General features: G+C 36.0%; 1 protein-coding gene and 1 non-coding gene across 3 annotated transcripts in view; both read right to left on the bottom strand.

Annotated features, from left to right (window-relative positions):
* Positions 1-433: 433 nt before the first annotated feature.
* Positions 434-19,554, bottom strand: part of GCFC2 (GC-rich sequence DNA-binding factor 2) — a 71,427-nt gene continuing 52,306 nt past the window's right edge. For both annotated transcript variants that reach the window (XM_029232111.1, XM_029232112.1), the window contains exons 12-17: positions 14,405-14,529; positions 8,293-8,369; positions 6,750-6,816; positions 4,657-4,803; positions 1,464-1,588; positions 434-637 (exon numbers count right to left, since the gene is read on the bottom strand). In XM_029232111.1, the coding sequence (XP_029087944.1) occupies positions 520-637; positions 1,464-1,588; positions 4,657-4,803; positions 6,750-6,816; positions 8,293-8,369; positions 14,405-14,529 (659 nt within the window). In that variant the 3' untranslated portion in view covers positions 434-519. The remainder of the gene's footprint in view (positions 638-1,463; positions 1,589-4,656; positions 4,804-6,749; positions 6,817-8,292; positions 8,370-14,404; positions 14,530-19,554) is intronic.
* Positions 10,635-10,738, bottom strand: LOC114901181. The gene has a single exon (XR_003795062.1). It is a non-coding gene; the product is annotated as a U6 spliceosomal RNA (small nuclear RNA).

Here is a 19,554-nt window from a genome sequence, read left to right as displayed (position 1 = left end):
AGAACAATTTGACAAGCATTAGTTATCAAAAGCCCTAAAATGCCTTAATCAGAATACTTAACAAGTAATTCATCCCGATTAAGATTTTCATTTAAACTCATCTGTAAACAGAGATAGTTAAAATGAAGAGAACTAAAAGAGGTTTTTATGGTTCAGGACAGAAGACCAACCAAGGCCAAAACAGCTATAACAAGCTTCCTTCAACTCCTTTCTTAAGCTGGAAAAGTCGATGGAAAAATCAAATGGAAATGGAAATATGTTAAACTCTTACTGTTACTGTGTGTCTAATTCCTGCAAACACTGCAAAAAAAAGGGGCAGCCTTTCATGATACCAGAAGGTAGAAGGTGGAAGGAATGGAAAGACAGAGTCCTGCTTTTTGGGTGTTGCAAATCCTCCCCTCCATTACTGGGAATAAAGAAGTGGCAACATTTTTTTTTTTTTTTCCTTCTTTCTCCAAGCAAAAGAGCCAAGTGTGCCTATATTAAAACCTCATTTTAGTAGTTTCCTATAAAGTTCACTCAAACTTCTTTAATTACTGATTTAAGATGGTCTAGGTGATATTCTTCTATGAAGGATTCTGCTTGATTCAAAGCTTTTATTTTCACCAGAATAAGAATTATTTCTTTGACTTCATCCCTGAAAAAAAAACAAAAAAGCATTTTCCCTTTTAGAAATGCAATGTATAAGGGCACAGTGAATCATGAGTAGTTAATCTGAAACAAAAACTTTACCTTATGCCAATATCTAAGATAGCATAAAATATTTAGATGCTACCTTCTCCACATAATCATGAAGTTCCAATACAGACTATTAGTGGATGTATTCTGGCAAATTTTAATGTGAATGACTATAAAAAAGGAGAAAAGCATAGATCAAATCTATCAGAAATCTGACTTGTGGTTTGCTGCTACCAGCAGCTTATATGGGCTATCCTGGCAGCAGTATTTATCCACAGATATCATCAAATGCTACAATTTGAGGTTTTAACTTTTTTTCTTTTTGTAGAGGTGGTTTACCAGAATACCACTGTATTTAAGTCCTTAAACATCTAGTGCTGTGAATGAGATATCCAAAACAGAGATCTAGCTACTGCTGGGTAAATGCCACGTTGCAGACCTGTACATAACAAATGTTGAGATTTTGAAATGGCTAGGAAAATTAAGAAGACATTTAAAACATGCTTGATAAGAGGCTTTTGATTTATAGTTTTAATTTTAAATTCCCCTGTGATACAGTTTTCTGGAAGTGCTTATTTTGGAAGAGATTTACATTTAAAAATATGAATATGCATGAGGTGTGAATATAAAATATTGAGTGATTCTAAAGATCATACAGGAAAATATCTCCTAACTCTTCAGTGACAGTCTTAGATTTTTAAAAGTAAAGTACAAATCTTTCTAAAAATTGATGAGAATGGAACCCTAAACTATGCTTATGGAGGTACAAATAAAATATGCATTACCTGATTTCACTTGTAGATAATTTACATGCAGACTGCAGTAAAAACTGGATGAAGTTTTCTAGCTGGGGAATAGATGTTCTCATGGCAGAATTTTGGAACCATTTTTCTGGTAAACATGCTGCTATCTGATAATCAAAACACATTATTTTTAATAATGACAGTTATTATCTAAGGACTTTAGCTAACATAATTTCATTTAATCCTCATAGTACTCATGTTGCTTGAGTATTATTCTTCCATTTTATAGTTCATGGTTAAATAACTTTTAAGAATTTCCACGTTTTCTGTCAAGGTTTTATACTTAAAAAAAAATCATATTTTGATACTGAGAGCTTAAAATAGACTACTCTTTATAAATACTTCCTAGTACTTGTAATACTTTCAATACTCTGTATTTCTGAGCAGTTAAATTGTACAAAACATTTATAACTAAACACCAGAAATGTGTAGACACAAAACACATTTAGTTAACATACCTACATTTGACCCTTAAACAATGCAGGGGGTTACGGGCAGTGACCCATTCGCAGTCGAAAATCAGTGTATTAACTTTACAGTCGGCCCTCCATATCTGTGGTTCGGCATCCAAGGATTCAACCAACTGTGGATTGTGTAGTACTCTAGTATGTATTTATTGAAACAATCCATGTAGAAGTGGACCCATGCAGTTCAAACCTGTGTTGTTCAAGGGTCAACTGTATAAAATAGGTACATTTTTTTTTTTCTGTGGTACGTGGGCCTCTCACTTCTGTGGCCTCTCCCATTGCGGAGCACAGGCTCCGGACGTGCAGGCTCAGCGGCCATGGCTCACGGACCCAGCCGCTTCGCGGCATGTGGGATCTTCACGGACGGGGGCACAAACCCGTGTCCCCTGCCTCGGCAGGCGGACTCTCAACCACTGTGCCACCAGGGAAGCCCAAAATAGGTACATTTAATATGATTTCACAGTAAGAAATTGGGTGAGTTTGTGTATAATCTACATGAAGAAATAAATCAAGGTCATTCTAAGATACACTGAGTGAAAAAAATTAATTATGGTTTTGATTTTCTTGTAATTTAATACATTTCTTTAAATGTCCATGGCAGCATAAAGAGTCAATGTATGTGCATTCATTTTTTTTCTTTTGGGGGGAAAATAACCCCAAACAACACTTATCATCATCATGTTAAAGGTAATACATGATTTGGGGAAAAGTTTTGGAAGAAAAGAAAAATGTTAACAAAATAAAAAAGAAAAGAAAAACGTCCTCATAGCAGAAGGAAGAATTTTTTTAAAAAAGGAGAGAGAATGGGAGCAAGGAAAAATCTGAGATCATACTATTTAAAGAAATTCTTGGTTTTGCTATAGTTGGTAAGATCAAGATCAGTACGTACTTCTAGAAAGTAGAAAGTTGCACCATATATATATTATAAAATATGTTAAATGAAAGTTCTGGAATGCACTCTTTCTAAAATAAATCTGACTGGTCAACACTGAAAACACAGTTGAGGAAAATGATTTATCCTATTTTTTAATCACCTTTTTCAATTATCCAGAAAAAATACAGACACACTGATTGCCTAAGGCAGAAAGTCCTATAAGTCTTATCATGCAAACTGTATCTTTTTAAAGTTTAAAAACCAGCCCTTACTGGCTTGGAATTTAATGTCATTTGCCCTTGCTTTCCCCTTGTTTTGTACCACAAGTCTCAATAAAATTCTGAAGGAACTATCTAGCTTTTCCATAAATGATCCTGGGACTTATAAACACATTGTCTTGGCCTGGTTTTCTGGCCACAAGCTGTGGAGAGAATGTCATATATCCTCTTCCTTACTTCTGCATAGTAGAGCCTATGGTCAAAGAGGACTAAACTGAAACCTGAAACACACATAGGATGGATGATGATTGAAATTTCTGGTAGATAATGTAGTTTAAAACTACATGAAATAAAAACCACAGCTAGAAAAATGGAGGTTGTCTAGGAACTGCTATCTAATATTACATATATATTTATATTTTTAAAAATTTTATTTAAGAATGTAAATATTTTCCCACATTCTTAGAAAGTTTTCCTCATGACTTTTATCTTATGGATAGACACTAATGTTTTTAGACATTTAGGTTCTTTCCAACTGTCATCTATTATAAATAATGCTACAATAATATTCTTTGTACGTAGAAACCTTTATGCACATCTGATTTTTTAACATAGGATAATTTCCTAGAAGTAAAACTGCTAAGTAAAAGGGTATAAACTTTAAAGGTTTTATAGCAATCATGCCAAAATAGTTTCCAGAATTGTATTCCTCTTTCCATAGTGCAGAAACTATTTCCCAGAATTGCCACTCCATATGTTCTAGATGAATGGTATCCCTGGAATGATGTGGGGCTGTTGTTTCCCTGTGCTTATGACAATACTGGAAATTATAATGGAAATAACAGCAAAACATTTGCCAGCATAACAGGTAAAAACAATATCCTTACTGTATTATTTGCAATTCTCTGATTATTAGTACTGTTAATATTTTCCACATGTTTAGAAGTTATCTTTGCATATTCTTGTTTTGGTGAATTAGGCAATTCACCATGTTGCATGTCTTTTGGTCATTTTCAATAAGAATATTTGAATTGTTTACTGCTTTTTAAAAATGTGGGTATTTATCCTCGTTATGCATTGTAACTTATTTTTCTGTTTTTCAACTTTCTTTTTAACTTTCCATTATAGAAAATTTCAAACATAAACAACAGGAGAAAGAATAAGTATAGTGAGCCCAATGAACCCATCTTCCAGTTTTAACAATAATCAAATAATCCTGATACATTTTTGGTTTACTGAAGTTTTACATTTTTGTCAAATCTATTATTTTTTCTCACCATTTTTGCTTTTAAGTTCAGAAAGGACTCCCTTAACATCAGGTATAGTCATTTATCTTCTTAGTACAATATTTTATAGTTTCATTTTTTTACACTTAATTCTTTACTTCACCTGTAATTTACATTGGTATGTAGTGAGAGGTGAGGATCTAACATTCATTTTGTAAACAGTTAACCAGTATACTTTTTTAAAATACTGGGTTCTTCTGGGTTTCTAGTCTGTTAAATTAATTTGTTGTTAATGTGAGTACCATACTTTTAATTATTTTGCTACAAAATTGATTTTAATAACTAAATTTTAAAAATGATAAAATTAGAATCAGTTTCTACACAACTTACCTGGTTGCACTTTTTAACAACATCTGGCCCAGGTATGGCATTGAGAAGAGCTATAATAAGATAACGATTCAGCAGCTTCCCTAGTCCTAGCTCTTGCAAGGTGTCTTCTGGGAGGAGTTCATTCCAAAGAAGAATATTGCGGAAGAGCTAAAACACAATAAAATATCAAGTGACTATGTACCTTTTCTCCAAAGGAAAACTGTAATAGTATCCAACAAACATAAAAAGTTGGTCAAACTCTTTTAAACTCTCACTACAATTGGCACTGTTGGAACCGTAAATTTTAGAATCAACAGAAAACATTTCTGAATAAACACTTGATTCTTTCCAACCTCCATATATTTGTTCATCCTATTTTCATTTTTTTAGGACAACCGCTCAAAATCTATTTCAAATTACCTTGCTGGAGCCTTTCCTGATCAATAGTCTTCCTTCTCAATCCGTACTCTCCTGGAGGCTCGGGCCATCAGATACAAGACCACAGGACCTCAGGATTCATAAAAGCACTGCTGTTAAAGCCAGTGCTACTGTTACCAATGTGTGACCTTGAGAAATCAATCAAACCTGAGAACCTCACTGCTCTAATATAGAAAATAAGATTAATAATAACCTGTGACTTTGGAGATACCTTGGGTAAAATACTTTTAAGAAAATCTAATAAAAGTAACATGGGTTGCATTTCCCTCCTCTAAATGCGATCTTTCTGTGAATTTTATGGTATCTTCCACTTTCTTTCCAGTAATATATGTATCACGCTAGGTGCTAAACTACATCCAATTGTACTAATATGCAATGCCTTTTCACAATGTCATTTTTGATGTTGCTTCCTCTTCTTGAAAAGCCTTTTCCCTGACTCAACCACATGACAAGTATTGATTCACCCTATCAAAATTGTTCTTGCTGAGGTCACCCATTACCTTATCATCATCAAATCCAGTAAAAAAATTTGTCTTCTAATTCTCTTCAGTGGCATTAACACTCTGTCTTCGTTCTTGAAGGCCCTTCACTTAGTTTCCCTGATGCCACTCTCTTATGACCATTCTTAGTTTCACAACTCATTCTTAAGGCCTCCCTGAAGACTCCACTTTCTCTGCCCACCTCTTATCTCAGTATCTCCTAAGGGTCTATCCTTAGCCTTCTTCTCATGCTTCATGCAATCTCCTCAGAGGCTGTCATTCATGACCATGCCTCCAAATACTGCCTATATGTGGTTGACTCCCAAATCTCCAGCTCAGATCTGTCCCCTGCAATTCAGAATCATATATCCAATTGCCTCCATTTGTCCCATAGATATTAAATTCACTATGTCCAAAACAAATCTTATCTCTCCTCCCAAACCTTTTCTTCTTCCTGTAACCCCTCCAATGCCCTCAAAGAATGTCATCATAAGTTACCAGGTTGCCAAATTCAAAAACTTGACTAACACCCTACATTCTTCATACGTAATTAATATCTTTTGAATCCATCTTTTCCTTACCTTCCTTTGCCACTGACTTAGCACCGACTTCATCCTGTATCATTTAGACCAGGGGTGAGACAACTATGGCTTGTGAGTTAAATACAGCTTATTGCCTGTTTTCGTAGAGTTGGTGAACTAAGAATGTTTATTTATTTATGTATGTATGTATTAAAATATTTATTTGGCTGTGTCAGGTCTTAGTTGCGGCATGAAGGATCTTCATTGCAGCATGCGGGACTGTGGCACGTGGGCTCTTTTAGTTGTGGCATGCGGACTCTTAGTTGCGGCATGGGAGATCTAGTTCCCTGACCAGGGATCAAACCCCCAGGCCCCTGCATTGGGAGCGTGGAGTCTTAACCACTGGACTGCCAGGGAAGTCCCAAGAATGGTTTTTGTAATTTTAAATGATAGTAAAGCTTACTGAACCAAAGACATGCGCTCATTTGTTTACATATTGTCTATGACTGCTTGTACTACAGTGGCGGAGCTGAACAGTTCAACAGAGACCATATGACCTACAAAGCCTAAAATATTTACTGTCTGGTCCTTTACAGAATTTTGCTGATCTTCACTCTATAGTAAACTTTTTAAAAAATAAAAACAGTTATTTTTATTTCTGCCATTTTCTGCTTACCTTTAGACCTGACCAGAACTGTCTTTCTTGGAACTTTGAATGTGGTGACATTCTGTTTTCTACAGCACTAATTTGAAGCAAAAGAAAGAGAAAGAAGAAAATGCAAATGACTGTTCATCTTTCAGAAACAGAGTTTAAAAACCTGAATGGTTTTGTTTTTTTAAAATCAACCAAACTAAGCCTTAACAGAATATAAAAGGAGGTGCTCTGGTGATATCTACTAAAATTACAAATGCATGCACACTTTTGACTCAATAAATCCATGTCTGAGAATGCCTTCTGTAGATACATTTCCACATGTACAGAATAATATGTCCATAAAATTATTCCCAACATTGTTAGTAATGGTTTACTGCTTACATGCTCGTCAATTACAGTACATCTATATAATGGCATATTGTGCAGCTTAAAAAAGACTGAGGAAACAACTTATGTGATGTCATAAAAAGATCTCAAAGATGTACTAAGTCAAAAAAGTAAGGTACAAAACAATGGTTATGACTACAATATACTTACTTTATAAGTAGATATATAAAAAAGGAGAGGAAAATAAGATTAATTCTAATTGCATTATAAGTATTAAAATTCTGTAAGTATTTAATTCTAATTGCATAAAGAAATTCTGAAAAGGTAAAAAAAATTACCAACATTGAGCATTCTTGCATGCATGTATGTGTCCAGAGAAGGAAGGGCAAAAACTGGGTGGATGGAGGTCAGGAATGGGAGGGAGTAAGACTTTTCATTTTAAACATAAACAAAGTTTAAAAATACACATTCATACTTTTTAACCATGGGACTATATTACTTATGTAAAATATTACAAACCTTACTGGGGGGGAATTTTTACATGCAGGCATCTCTTCAGGATTCACATTAACTAGCAAGCTTAGAAGTTCCTTTCTTTTCTTTCCATACAGCTCTTCCATCCTGTAAGTACTCTACAGCTTCAGTTCATGATCCATTACTATAAATGATGCCTTCTTAACAAATGTAAGAATATGCATCAAATACTACTTGTCTGATCATTTAAAGGTAAATATAGAATTCAAAGGTGCAGTTTCTGGCCCCTCAGTGATGTTCCAGGCCTTATGCTGGGCTTTCCATGTCAGGCATTGTTCTGAGCACTCTCTTCATCTTCACAATGTCCTGTGAGGTAGGCATTAATTTAATGCCCAATTTTATATACAAGGACACTGATGCACAGAAAGGCCCAAGGTCAAATATCTAGTAATGGTGAATCTGGGCTCCAGAATCTGTGGTCCTAAGCACTCTGCCATGCCAACTGTCATGTTCTTAGGAATATCATTAACCACCACCCCCAACCAAATAACCCCCCTAAAACCTATGTCTAAGTGCCAGACATCATACACGGCAATATAAAAGGTGACTGAAAAATATTTGTTGAAATCTCAATTTGCATCTTAATACGTATGTGTGTTTTGTAAACACTTAATACATTTAGTTTCTTCTACATTACACTCTTAAATGAATCTGTATTGCAGGAGTAACTATTTCATAAAATCTAGAAATTAGCAACTCTTACCTCTCTGGATATAGAGGAATAAAAACATCATCATCTATTGCCTTCTTCATTCTTGAAACAATGGGTTTAAGTAAATCCTATTTTTAAAAAATTTAAAAGCATCACTGATAGTTATAGGTAGAAATGTGTTTACCAAAAGAAGCAATTTTAACAGAATAGTGCAAATTTGTACACACTCACAGACTTAGCTGTTAAAATAACTATCAATTAGGTACAAGAGAACTGCATTCATCCATGTTGTTGCACGTTGCAGTAGTTGGTGCCTTTTCACTGCAGCACAATATTCCATTGCATGATGGAACATTTATTTAGATGGTCTTCAGTTTAGGGGTTACTATGAATCATGTTGCTATAAAAGTTCTTGTAGAACATGTCTTTTAGTATGCATGGGCATACAATTCTAATGGGCATATGTAGAGATAGAACTGCTGGAATACAGTTCATGTTTATACGTTCAACTTTGTACAGAATGCCAAATTGTTTTCTGAAATAGCCGTATGCCATTTATATTCCCACTAGCCATGTATGAGAAATCCTGTTTCTCTACACCCTTACTAAATCCTGGTATTTTTAGAGTTTTTAAATACTTGCAGTTCTGGTGAGTATGTAGTCATATTTTAATTTTTATTTTCCTATTGAGTAATCTGATGTTGAGCATCTTCCCATATTCTTATTTACCATTTGGATATGCCCCTTTGCAAAGTATCCAATTAAGATGCTTGCCTACATATTTTTTTTTTAATTTAAATTAGGTTCTATCTCTTATTGATTTGTAGATGCTTTATAAATATGGTTTCTTCCCTGGTTTGTCAATATCCTTTGACATAGTATATTCACTTTGGCAAATTCATTTTATTGTTTGTATATCAAAAATTGAAAATAACCAAAACATTGAATCATGGGAACTTTTAAGGACATCATGTTATGTCCATCCAGTGCACGAAATATTTAGCTAAAGTTTATGAAGACTGTAGTAACATGAAAATTTAAATGTTTAATATTTAAGTGGAAGAAGTAGGATACGAGTGTACATGTCCATTAGTATTAAAATTCTGAAATAAAAGGTAGGCTGAAAATATCCTACAATGGTATCAGTCTTTGTACTAGGATAAAAATTTCTATAATAAGATACTGGTCTTACACTTAAAAAAGGAATCCATATTTGAAAAATGGAAAGGGAATACTACATACTAGAGGGAAAGTTATTTTTTTAAGTCAGTGACAATGTGTGTAGCACAAATTAAGCTGTCATATACCCTATACTAAGCAAGTTACTCATAAATGTAGAATTCAACCAAATATATTTTTTCATAAAAGGTGTATCTAACTGAAGTCCTGTTTCTCTTTTCACTTAAATATCTGTAACATATTCCTCAAATGGCTGCATATGAATATTAACATTAAAAACAAAAACTCAATTTTCTTTTACTTTCTCAAACATTTTGAATTCTTTTTTTTTTTTTTTTTGCGGTACGTGGGCCTCTCACTGTTGTGGCCTCTTCCGCTGTGGAGCACAGGCTCCTGACGCGCAGGCTCAGTGGCCATGGTTCACGGGCCCAACCGCTCCGCGGCATGTGGGATCTTCCCGGACTGGGGCACGAACCTGTGTCCCCTGCATCGGCAGGCAGACTCTCAACCACTGCGCCACCAGGGAAGCCCTCTTGAATTCTTTTAAAATACAATTATGCTTTGATTTTTTTCCACTTAATGTAAATGATTTTGAATCTCAGCCTTGATAAATATTTCCATATTAATTTTTGTTTCTTAAAAATAGTTCTCTAAAAAATGCTATAAAGGACTTTATTGAGTCAAATGACAGAAGTAGAATATGGATGGTAGATTAAGTACTGTTAAATTTACTGAAATTGCTAACTGTACTATGGTTATGTAACAGACTATCCTTAGCAAATACGCAACTTACTCTCAAAAAGTGTTCAGGAGAAAAAAAATCGTGTGTGTGTGTGTGTGTGTGTGTATATCTAATGGGAGAGCAAACACTAATGCAAATGGGGCAAAACATTAACGACAAGTCAATCTGGGTAAAAGGTCTATGAATATGCTATTTTTATTCATGAGAGTTTTCTGTAAGTTTGCCATTATTTCCAAATAATTGTTTAAAACAAAAGAAAACTTAAATTCACATATTTTGTAACTCGGAGCTCATTAACTTTTCCAAGTAGTAAAATACCTTTGGTGGAAAAACAAAGTTCTCTAAAGCGTAAAGTTTTAACAACTACACACACTTCTGTACACAGACTTTATTTTTATTTTATTATTTTCCTATTGAAAGGTTCTTTAAATTCTACAATGCTTTACAATTTTCAAAGTTTCACACACATGATAAAAATATGGAATGCTTCACGAATCTGTGTGTCATCCTTGCACAGGGGCCATCCTAATCTGTGTATCATTCCAATTTTAGTATGTGTGTTGCCGAAGTGAGCACTGTATAGAGACTCTAAAACAGCTCTGAAAAGGCACTTAAAAGCTCTGGCTAGTAGTTTTTATGATGCTCTGCATATCCATAGTGATAATCCTGGGTGGCATGGGCAGATGTTGAGGCCCTCGGGAGAATGAGAGTAGGTGCTCACCACAGCAAGAGCAGCATTACTTTTGTGTGTGTCTGTGTACAGGGGTGTGTAAGACTTTATTTGAAAAAGTTTCTGTGGATAGAAAAAGAAATTTGAAAACTACCAATCTATCTAAGCATTCATCTGATGTCACTTTCACATTTCCACTAACCGGTCACCCAACCTATGCACTATCCCCTGAGGCTGTGCATAACTTCGGGCATCTTTTGACTATTAGATTTCAGTTAATGAGAAACAAACTTCTCTCCCCTACACCTTCCATACGTTGGTCCCGGTTACTTCTCAGGATCATGCAGAGCAAATCTAATCATCCTTCCCTATGAAAACTCTTCAGGTTTAAGATTGATATCTCACTTTTCTACATTTTCTCTTTCCCATACCATCTTAGACACTCTCCATTTAATATACTTTAACCTAAAATTAAATGCAAAATACCCAGGGAAGTCTTACTTGTGAGGAAAGCACATACAACATTTTTACTCAAAAGAGCAGACACCTAGTAGGATGAACTCCCATTAGTCTTTCTGCTACTCAAGTGACACTGTTGACTCATATTGGGTTTACGGTTGATTATAATCCCTCTCTGTGTTACCTATGGTTGCTTCAAAGCTGTGCCTCTCCCATCTTGTATTTATGCAGTTGAATTTTTGAACACAATGGTAGGACATATGTATATTCCTTTTACATTTTATGTTTTGAGAGTCACTCCATTTTCTCAGTATTTTGAAATTCTTTTGGATTCTAATTCTTTTATCCATAGATCTATGACAGAATTCCTAGCTTTCTGCCATTGAGAAATTTTATTAGCATGTATTTTACATCTTCATCCAGTTCAATAAAGATACTGAACAGGACAAAGCTGAGAAGATTCTGGCCCTATGGGTCAGTATTCTTTAGGTATACTCTACCAGTTTTCTGTATATCTGACTATACCATATCTTTTCCCATTTGATCCGTAAGAAAATCTTAACATATTTAAATACATTATCTACTGTACCTGTACAGTACCTTATTTATCAGTGAAAGTAACTGAGATAATATGGAAGAATATGCTTTGATAAACAGTTGTTTGTATTTAGGAACCCCATCAATGAAAGATTACAGTAAACACTGCTTTCTTATTTTAAGTGCTCGTAATCCATCTCTGTAATAATCTATTTTAGAACATTAACCAGAATCAAAACTATTCTCACCAGACATTAGTTTACAGAATCATTTGCTTTTCACTTCAAAATCAGGAACTATGCTGACTTGTTCTTCTGGAACCTTTCTCATTCTCTTCAATTCTTAAATATCACTGAAAAAAATCACTGGCAAACTGTGTTACTAACCTGGAATATTACGTAGTACACTGATTCTCAAGTAGGGATAATTTTGCCATGCCTCAGAATAGTTTATAAGTCTAGAGATATTTTTGGTTGTCAAGATGGGGAAGTGCTACTGGCATCTAGTGAGTAGAGACCAGGGGATCTTAATGCATAGGACAGCCTCCCACAAAGAACTATCTGTTCCAAATGTCAAGAGTGCCAAAGTTGAAAGTCCTGATGTAGTTCTAGTCTCCTACGAATGCAAAGACCCCATTTTCAACATTCAGAGTGGGAGGGCTTCCAGAATTAAAATTACCAGTATAAAGACTTCATGAGTGAATCCATAACACCACTGAAAGACTTCAGTGGTTACAAAGTGCTGGGCCTGCTACTTTAATCTTTTAAAAGTGACTTGGAACTCTGGGCCCCAGCTCCTTCACCTGTAAAATGCAATTAAAGTCCACACATTTTACAAGGTTGCGAGGATCAAATGAGAAAATGTGAAAGTGTTTAAAAAATGGCAAAGCACTATTTACATTTGGGCTATAGTTAAATAATCCCACATGGAGAGCAAATACAGGACTATATAGCTGCTTCCTTGTAGCTCTAACCTACTAATCTTGGTTCTATGCTTTATAACAACACAGAATAAATCTATTCCTTCTTCAAATATAAACACTATCTCTATGCACATCTTCTTTTTAGTTGAATCTCTCTAATTCCTGCATGATTTTCACATGCTTTTATCCTGTTGGGGGTAAGTGGAAAATGCCCTTTCTCCATCAGTTGCTACTGTTCAAATCCTATTCCTTCCTTCAGGTCCCTGCTCAAATGCCACATCTAACAAAAATTCTTTCACTGCAGAAAGTAAATTCTCTCTCCTGCCTCTCTTTTGAGGTTCATAGCCCTTTATCTGGGCCACTCATGGGGAGGCAATGTGGTCAGTGAGATGAGCCTGGGCTTTAAAGTAAGACTAATAACCAAGGTACAAATCCTAGTTCTGACTCAAGGCTTTACTGTGAACAACCTTTCAAGATTCAGATTCTTCAACTGTAAGATTAAGCTCTCACCGTGGTTAACAGGATTGCTGGGACTAAGTGGGATGATACAGGAATAAGACCTAACAGAGTGCCTAGTACACAGCAGGAGTTAGATAAACAAGTGCTCCTTGTCACTCCCACTTACTTCCTGTTTGAAATAACAGTTTATGTACATCTTGTTTCCTCTAAGATAACATGCTTCTTAAAGGCAGAATCATGCTGGTATCCCCATTCTCCCTCTTATTTCTTACAGCTTCCCTCCTTCATGACAGCAATTCCAAGTGCTAAAACTTACTGGTGTTCAGAATATGAATATGACATGTCTCCTTGCTTTTTCAACCACCTTGGTTATTCCACTCTGGGTACACTCCAGTCTGTCAATCTCTCTCTTAATTCTCTTAAAACTCAACGTAAAATTGGTTTACTTATTTTAACTGCATGCATATAAAATATTATCAACAAACAGAATGATAAAAAAGAGTACTACAATAAGAGTAAGATTCAACACTCTCAAAAGAGCCTCTAAAAAGTTCCTTCCTCTTTATGTCTTATGTTCAGTGAAACTCAATTCTAAATTATGCTAAGATGAGAATCTATCCTATTGAAGCTTGAATCCTCAAAGAGATTACTGTTCTCAACTTTGGCAGATTATAGAAAACTAGTTAGTATAATGAATGTTAGCCTAGTTTTAAAATCATTGTTAAAGTAAGGTCATAACACTACTACACTTTTGCCAAAAAACAAAGGTAATTAGTATTTTTTTCTTTTAGAAGGAATGAATTTGCACTAATATATTTATGCCTTTTCGTCTCTGCAGGGCCAATGTATATTCACAAACCTGAAAGACAGCTGGCTGGGCCATGAGAACACAAATCAGACCACTAAACAGAGAGAAATAAGCTAATAAGAATGAAAGTAATAATCTGGATCTTATTGAATGTATGTGTATCCTTCTATAAGCATTACCATTCCTGTAAGAGTGTTCAGAAATATCAAGGTGTATTCTTTCATCTTATTAATTACAAAAAGAGCAAAAAATGGTCAATCCTAAATATTTTTCCCTAAATAGTTTTCTGATAATTACTTCTTCTGCATCTTCCGTAAACAAAGATTTATAATAAATTATATTGATTTACAAATATATCAAGAAATTCATAATTCTAGAAATTATTACCTGTTTGCCTTTATTAATAACTTCATTTTCACAAGTGGAATGTTCTTCAAAAATCATTCTGCTCTGTGTTATTAAATTTGTTGTCTGTGAGGTTGACAAGGGATCCCAAATGAATTCTACAAAGTCTGAAACAAAAATTTTTGGTGGTGCACAATTTAGTTACTAGGCTGAGCTTTGCTTGTCACATATAAACAACTGAGGCCTTTAGCAAACACTACTTCCCTCCTTATGTGGTTTAAAATCCATGACAATCAGTACCATTATGTATTTGCATACACTCTCTGTTGCTGCAGTCTGGCTCAACTGCAACCCTAGTTAATTCACCTTGTCACAGCATCTGTGCCTGCAGCCATGCGGCTAAAACATGGCTGGAAAAAAATACACTTCAAATTGATCACCATGAAACTCCAGTGAGACCTTAATGCTGCCCAGCAATCACATTCTGTTTCCCTGGCCCATTCTCCTTCCCTCTGGCCTAGACAATTATTTCCTGCCTTATCCTTCCTCCTTGCTCTCAGTTAGTGGACTTTACTCTTCCAGATGACTATTTCTTACGTTTTCTTTTCCCCACACTTGCTCTCACTCTCAGCTGATTTCTTCCCCATTTGATGAGAAAAATAGAATCAATCCGAAGAGAAGCTCCACAAGGTCCTCCTACAGCATGTACACAACTACCAGCACCTGTGCTCATAAACTCTAACTTGTCTCCCATTCCTATGGACGAAGCACTACACTCCTTGCCAAGGCCAACCCTTTATTTGTACAAAAGACCCCAACCCCTTTGGCTTTCTTGAAGATCCTGTTCCCGGAATTCTGCCCTTTCACTTCCACTGGATCTTTTCTATCACTCTACAATTATTTCTCTTGTATTAAAAATAATCCCTCTCTTGACCCTACTTTCCCCTCCAGTGCTGCCTTATTTCTTTCCTTCATTTTATAACAAAATTACTCAAAAAACTTCCTATCTCCAATTCCTCTCCTCAAACTCCTGAATTCACTTCAGTTAGGCCTTACCTCCAACTATTCTCCTAAACTACTCTTACCAAGTCACAGATAACCTTCACATTTGTAAAATCTAATGGTTGATTCTACTCCCCATCTGATTTATCAGCAACAATTGCAACACTTTTCTTTACTTGGCTTCCAGGATACTACTCCTGTTTCCCACCTACCTCTCTGGTCTCCTTTACTGTCTGCTTGTCGTCTTGTTGACTTTCTAAATGCTGGAGTACCTCAGGACTCTGGTCACTTGCCTTCTCTTTCCTATTTATATTTATACTTTATACAGAATTCAACCACTTTCCAGCCACCTCCACTTTTAACACTCAAGCCTAAGCTACTATCATCTGTTGCCTGGATTACTGCAAAAGCTTCCTAACTGGTCTGCCTACAGTTCATTCTCAACACAATAACCAGAGTAATTCTGCTAAAATGTTAAGGCAGATCTCGTCACTTCTCTGCTCTAAACTCTCCAACTGCTTCTCACTCTTTCACTTAAGTAAAAGTCCTTACAAATGATTATAAGGCCCCATATGACACAGCCAGTCATCCTGCTCACCTCTTCTTAGTCTCCCCCTTGCTCACTCTACTAAAGTTACCCTGGCTTATGTGCTGTTTTTCAAGCAAATCAGGCTAGCTCCTGCCTCAGGGCCTTTGTACTTGCTGTTTCTGCTGCCTTGGATGCTGTTACCTCAGATATTCACATGGCCCACTTCTTTACTTCCTTTTGGAATCTGCTCATTTGTGACCTTCCCAGGAAAGCTTTCCCTGGCCAACCTATTTTAAATTGCACTACTCTTTCATAATTTGTATCTCTTTCCCTTACTTTATTTTTCTCCTTGGCCCTTTTAACCAACATACGCTAGATTTTATTTATTTATCTTGTTTATCCTTTGTCTTCTTCATGGAATGTAAGCTCCATGAGAGCAGGGATTATTATTTTGTTCATTGTTGTATACACTGAAGTAACAACTGTGCTTGACCCTTGTAAAATACATGTTAAATAACTTTTAAAATTTTTCTTTGCAGTACGCGGGCCTCTCACTGTTGTGGCCTCTCCTGTTGCAGAGCACAGGCTCCAGACGCGCAGGCTCAACGGCCATGGCTCACGGGCCCAGCTGCTCCGCGGCATGTGGGATCTTTCCCAGACCGGGGCACGAACCCATGTCCCCTGCATCGGCAGGCGGACTCTCAACCACTGCGCCACCAGGGAAGCCCTTAAATAACTTTTAAAACTGTAAATAGGTTAAAAAGAAACATCCCAAGTCAAATATAAAACAGTGATTTCTCAGGCATCTAGAAGGTTAGGCTTGTAATAATCTTAGAAATATTTGGTCAACTAATACTGAGAGCCTACTATGCGCCTAACATTAACGACAGGAAACAAAGCAATAAGTAAGACTAGGTAACTGCCTCTGAACAATTCTGTCTAATGGCAAATACAAACATTTAGGTAAGCAATTATAATTTAACGTGTAGATGCCACCTTAAGTATGAGTTCAGAGTGCTACAGGAACCCTGAAAGGTATGCCTAATCCAGTTCCTAGAAGCAATGTCCATACTGAGTTCTGAAAGATGAGGAGAAGTTAGCTAGATGAAAGAGGTAGAGTTAGGGGATTTGTCAAGTGGATGGACGGCAGAAGGTATAAAGGCCAAGGAGAATATAGCTTAAGTCCAGTAGAGGTGGAAATGAGGGGAAGAAGGAACCGAGCATGGCAGGAGATGGGGCTAAAGCACTACTAAACAGAGACAAAATCCTGAAAGGCCTGGAAAGCATGTTAAAGAGTTTAGACTTCATCCTAAAGACAGTTAAGAATAATTAAAGTGTTTTACGTGAGGTATGACAGAATCAGACATATTTTAGATAGATCACCATGGTTTTTGTATAGAAAATGGGTTAGAAAAAGGAAAAAAAAAACAGACTTGGCAATTGCTTATATAAGGAGGTAAGAAAAAGGGAGGAGTGGATGACTTGAAAGTTCTGGTTTGAATATGTGGGTAGATGGAGGTACCATTTTCCAAACAAGGAATATAAGAGGAGCAGGTCTGCAGCAAAGATGGCAAGTATGATTTTGCATGTGGAGTTTAAGTTGTCAAGTAGATGTACTCAGAAGATGCTTTGATAAGAGAGATCTGGTGCTCTAAGAAGACATCTGGACTTGTTCTTCCAGTTCTTTTTGATTTAAAATGAAGCAGAATAGTACCATCCAAAAGAACTTTCTGTGATGATGGAAAAAAACATCTTACATCTGCACTATTTAATATGATAGCCATGAGTGATATATGGCTACTGAAGATTTAAAATGTGTCTAGTGTGACTGAGAACTGAATTTTAATTTTACTAATTTGAAATTTATATTTTAATAGCTACATATTGCTAGTGGTTACCATACTGAGCAACACAGGTATAGATGGCACTAGAGGAGAGTATGCCAGGGATTACCCAGGGAGCTCATGAAGAAGGTCCAGGATAGGACTTGAGAATAAATATACAGTATTAATTTCTCATAATGCTACTTACCTGAGGAACTGTTTAATTGTAAGTGAAATATCTGGAGTTTCCAGATGAGTACTTAAATGAGGCACATATATTCTATGCTATCATTAATAGTGCTTAATAGCTAAAAGTAAATAGTTAAAAGTACTATCTTTCTAAGATACCCATGATTGCACTACAAGTTATATGAAAAAAAATCTTTAAAGTATAGTCAAGTTGGCTGAGAAGCACTATAAAGTAAGTTGCTTCATCTTTTAAGAGTTCTGCAGACTTTGTAGTCAGAATTCATTCTCAGTGACATGGTAGAACAGATCCTTACCAAGTACAATTTCAGATAAAACAAGTCTTCAAGCATCAATGCCCAAGGGCTTCTGAGTGCTGGTGGCAGATGTGAGGGAAATGTAGTAATGTTTTTTAAAGAAAGAAAAAACACACCATACACAAAAATAAACTCAAAATGGATTAAAGACCTAAATGTAAGGCCAGCCACTATAAAACTCTTAGAGGAAAACATAGGCAGAACAGTCTCTAACATAAATTTCAGCAAGATCTTTTCTGATCCACCTCCCAGTGAAAATAAAAACAAAAATAAACAAATGGGATCTAATTAAACTTAAAATCTTTTTTTGGGCCACGCCACATGGCTTGTGGGATTTCAGTTCCCCAACCAGGGATCAAACCCAGGACATCAGAAGTGAGAACATGGAGTCCTAACCACTGGACTGCCAGGGAATTCCCTAAACTTGAAATCTTTTGTACAGCAAAGGAAACCATAAACAACACAAAGAGACAGGCCTCAGAATGGGAGAAAATATTTGCAAATGAAGGAACCAACAAGGGATTAATCTCCAAAACATACAAACAGCTCATGCAGCTCAATATCAAAAAAACAAATAACCCAATCAAAAAATGGGCAGAAGATCTGCATAGGCATTTCTCCGAAGAAGAAGACATACAGATGGCCAAAAAGCACATGAAAAGCTGCTCAACATCACTAATTATTAGAGAAATGCAAATCAAAACTACAATGAGGTATAACCTCACACCGGTCAGAATGGCAATCATCAAAAAGTCCACAAACAGTAAGTGCTGGAGGGGGTGTGGAGAAAAGGGAACCCTCCTACACTGTTGATGGGGATGTGAATTGGTACAGCCACTATGGAGAACAGTATGGGAGGTCCCTTAAAAAACTAAAAATAGAACTACCATATGACCCAGCAATCTCACTCCTGGGCAAATACCTGGAGAAAACCATAATTCAAAATGATACATGCACCCCAATGTTCACTGCAGCACTGTTTACAATAGCCAGGACATGGAAGCAACCTAAATGTCCATCAACAGAGGAATGTATAAAGAAGATGTGGTACATATATACAATGGAGTATTACTCAGCCATAAAAAAGAACAAATAATGCCATCTGCAGCAACATGGATGGACCTAGAGATTGCCATACTGGGTGAGGTAAGTCAGACAAAGACAAATATCACATGTTATCGCTTATATGTGGAATCTAAAAATAAGGGTACAAATGAATTTATTTACAAAATAGAAGTAGAGTCATGGATATGGAAAACAAACTTATGGTTACCAGGGGATGGGGGGTAGGGGTAAATCAAGAGATTGGGATTGACATGTACATACTACTATATA

This window comes from Monodon monoceros, unplaced genomic scaffold (assembly GCF_005190385.1).
Source record: "Monodon monoceros isolate NGI ecotype Baffin Bay Population unplaced genomic scaffold, NGI_Narwhal_1 Super_Scaffold_19, whole genome shotgun sequence".
Lineage (NCBI taxonomy): Eukaryota > Metazoa > Chordata > Mammalia > Artiodactyla > Monodontidae > Monodon > Monodon monoceros.
Note: the sequence above shows the minus strand (reverse complement) of the source record. Positions and strands in the feature narration are given on the sequence as shown.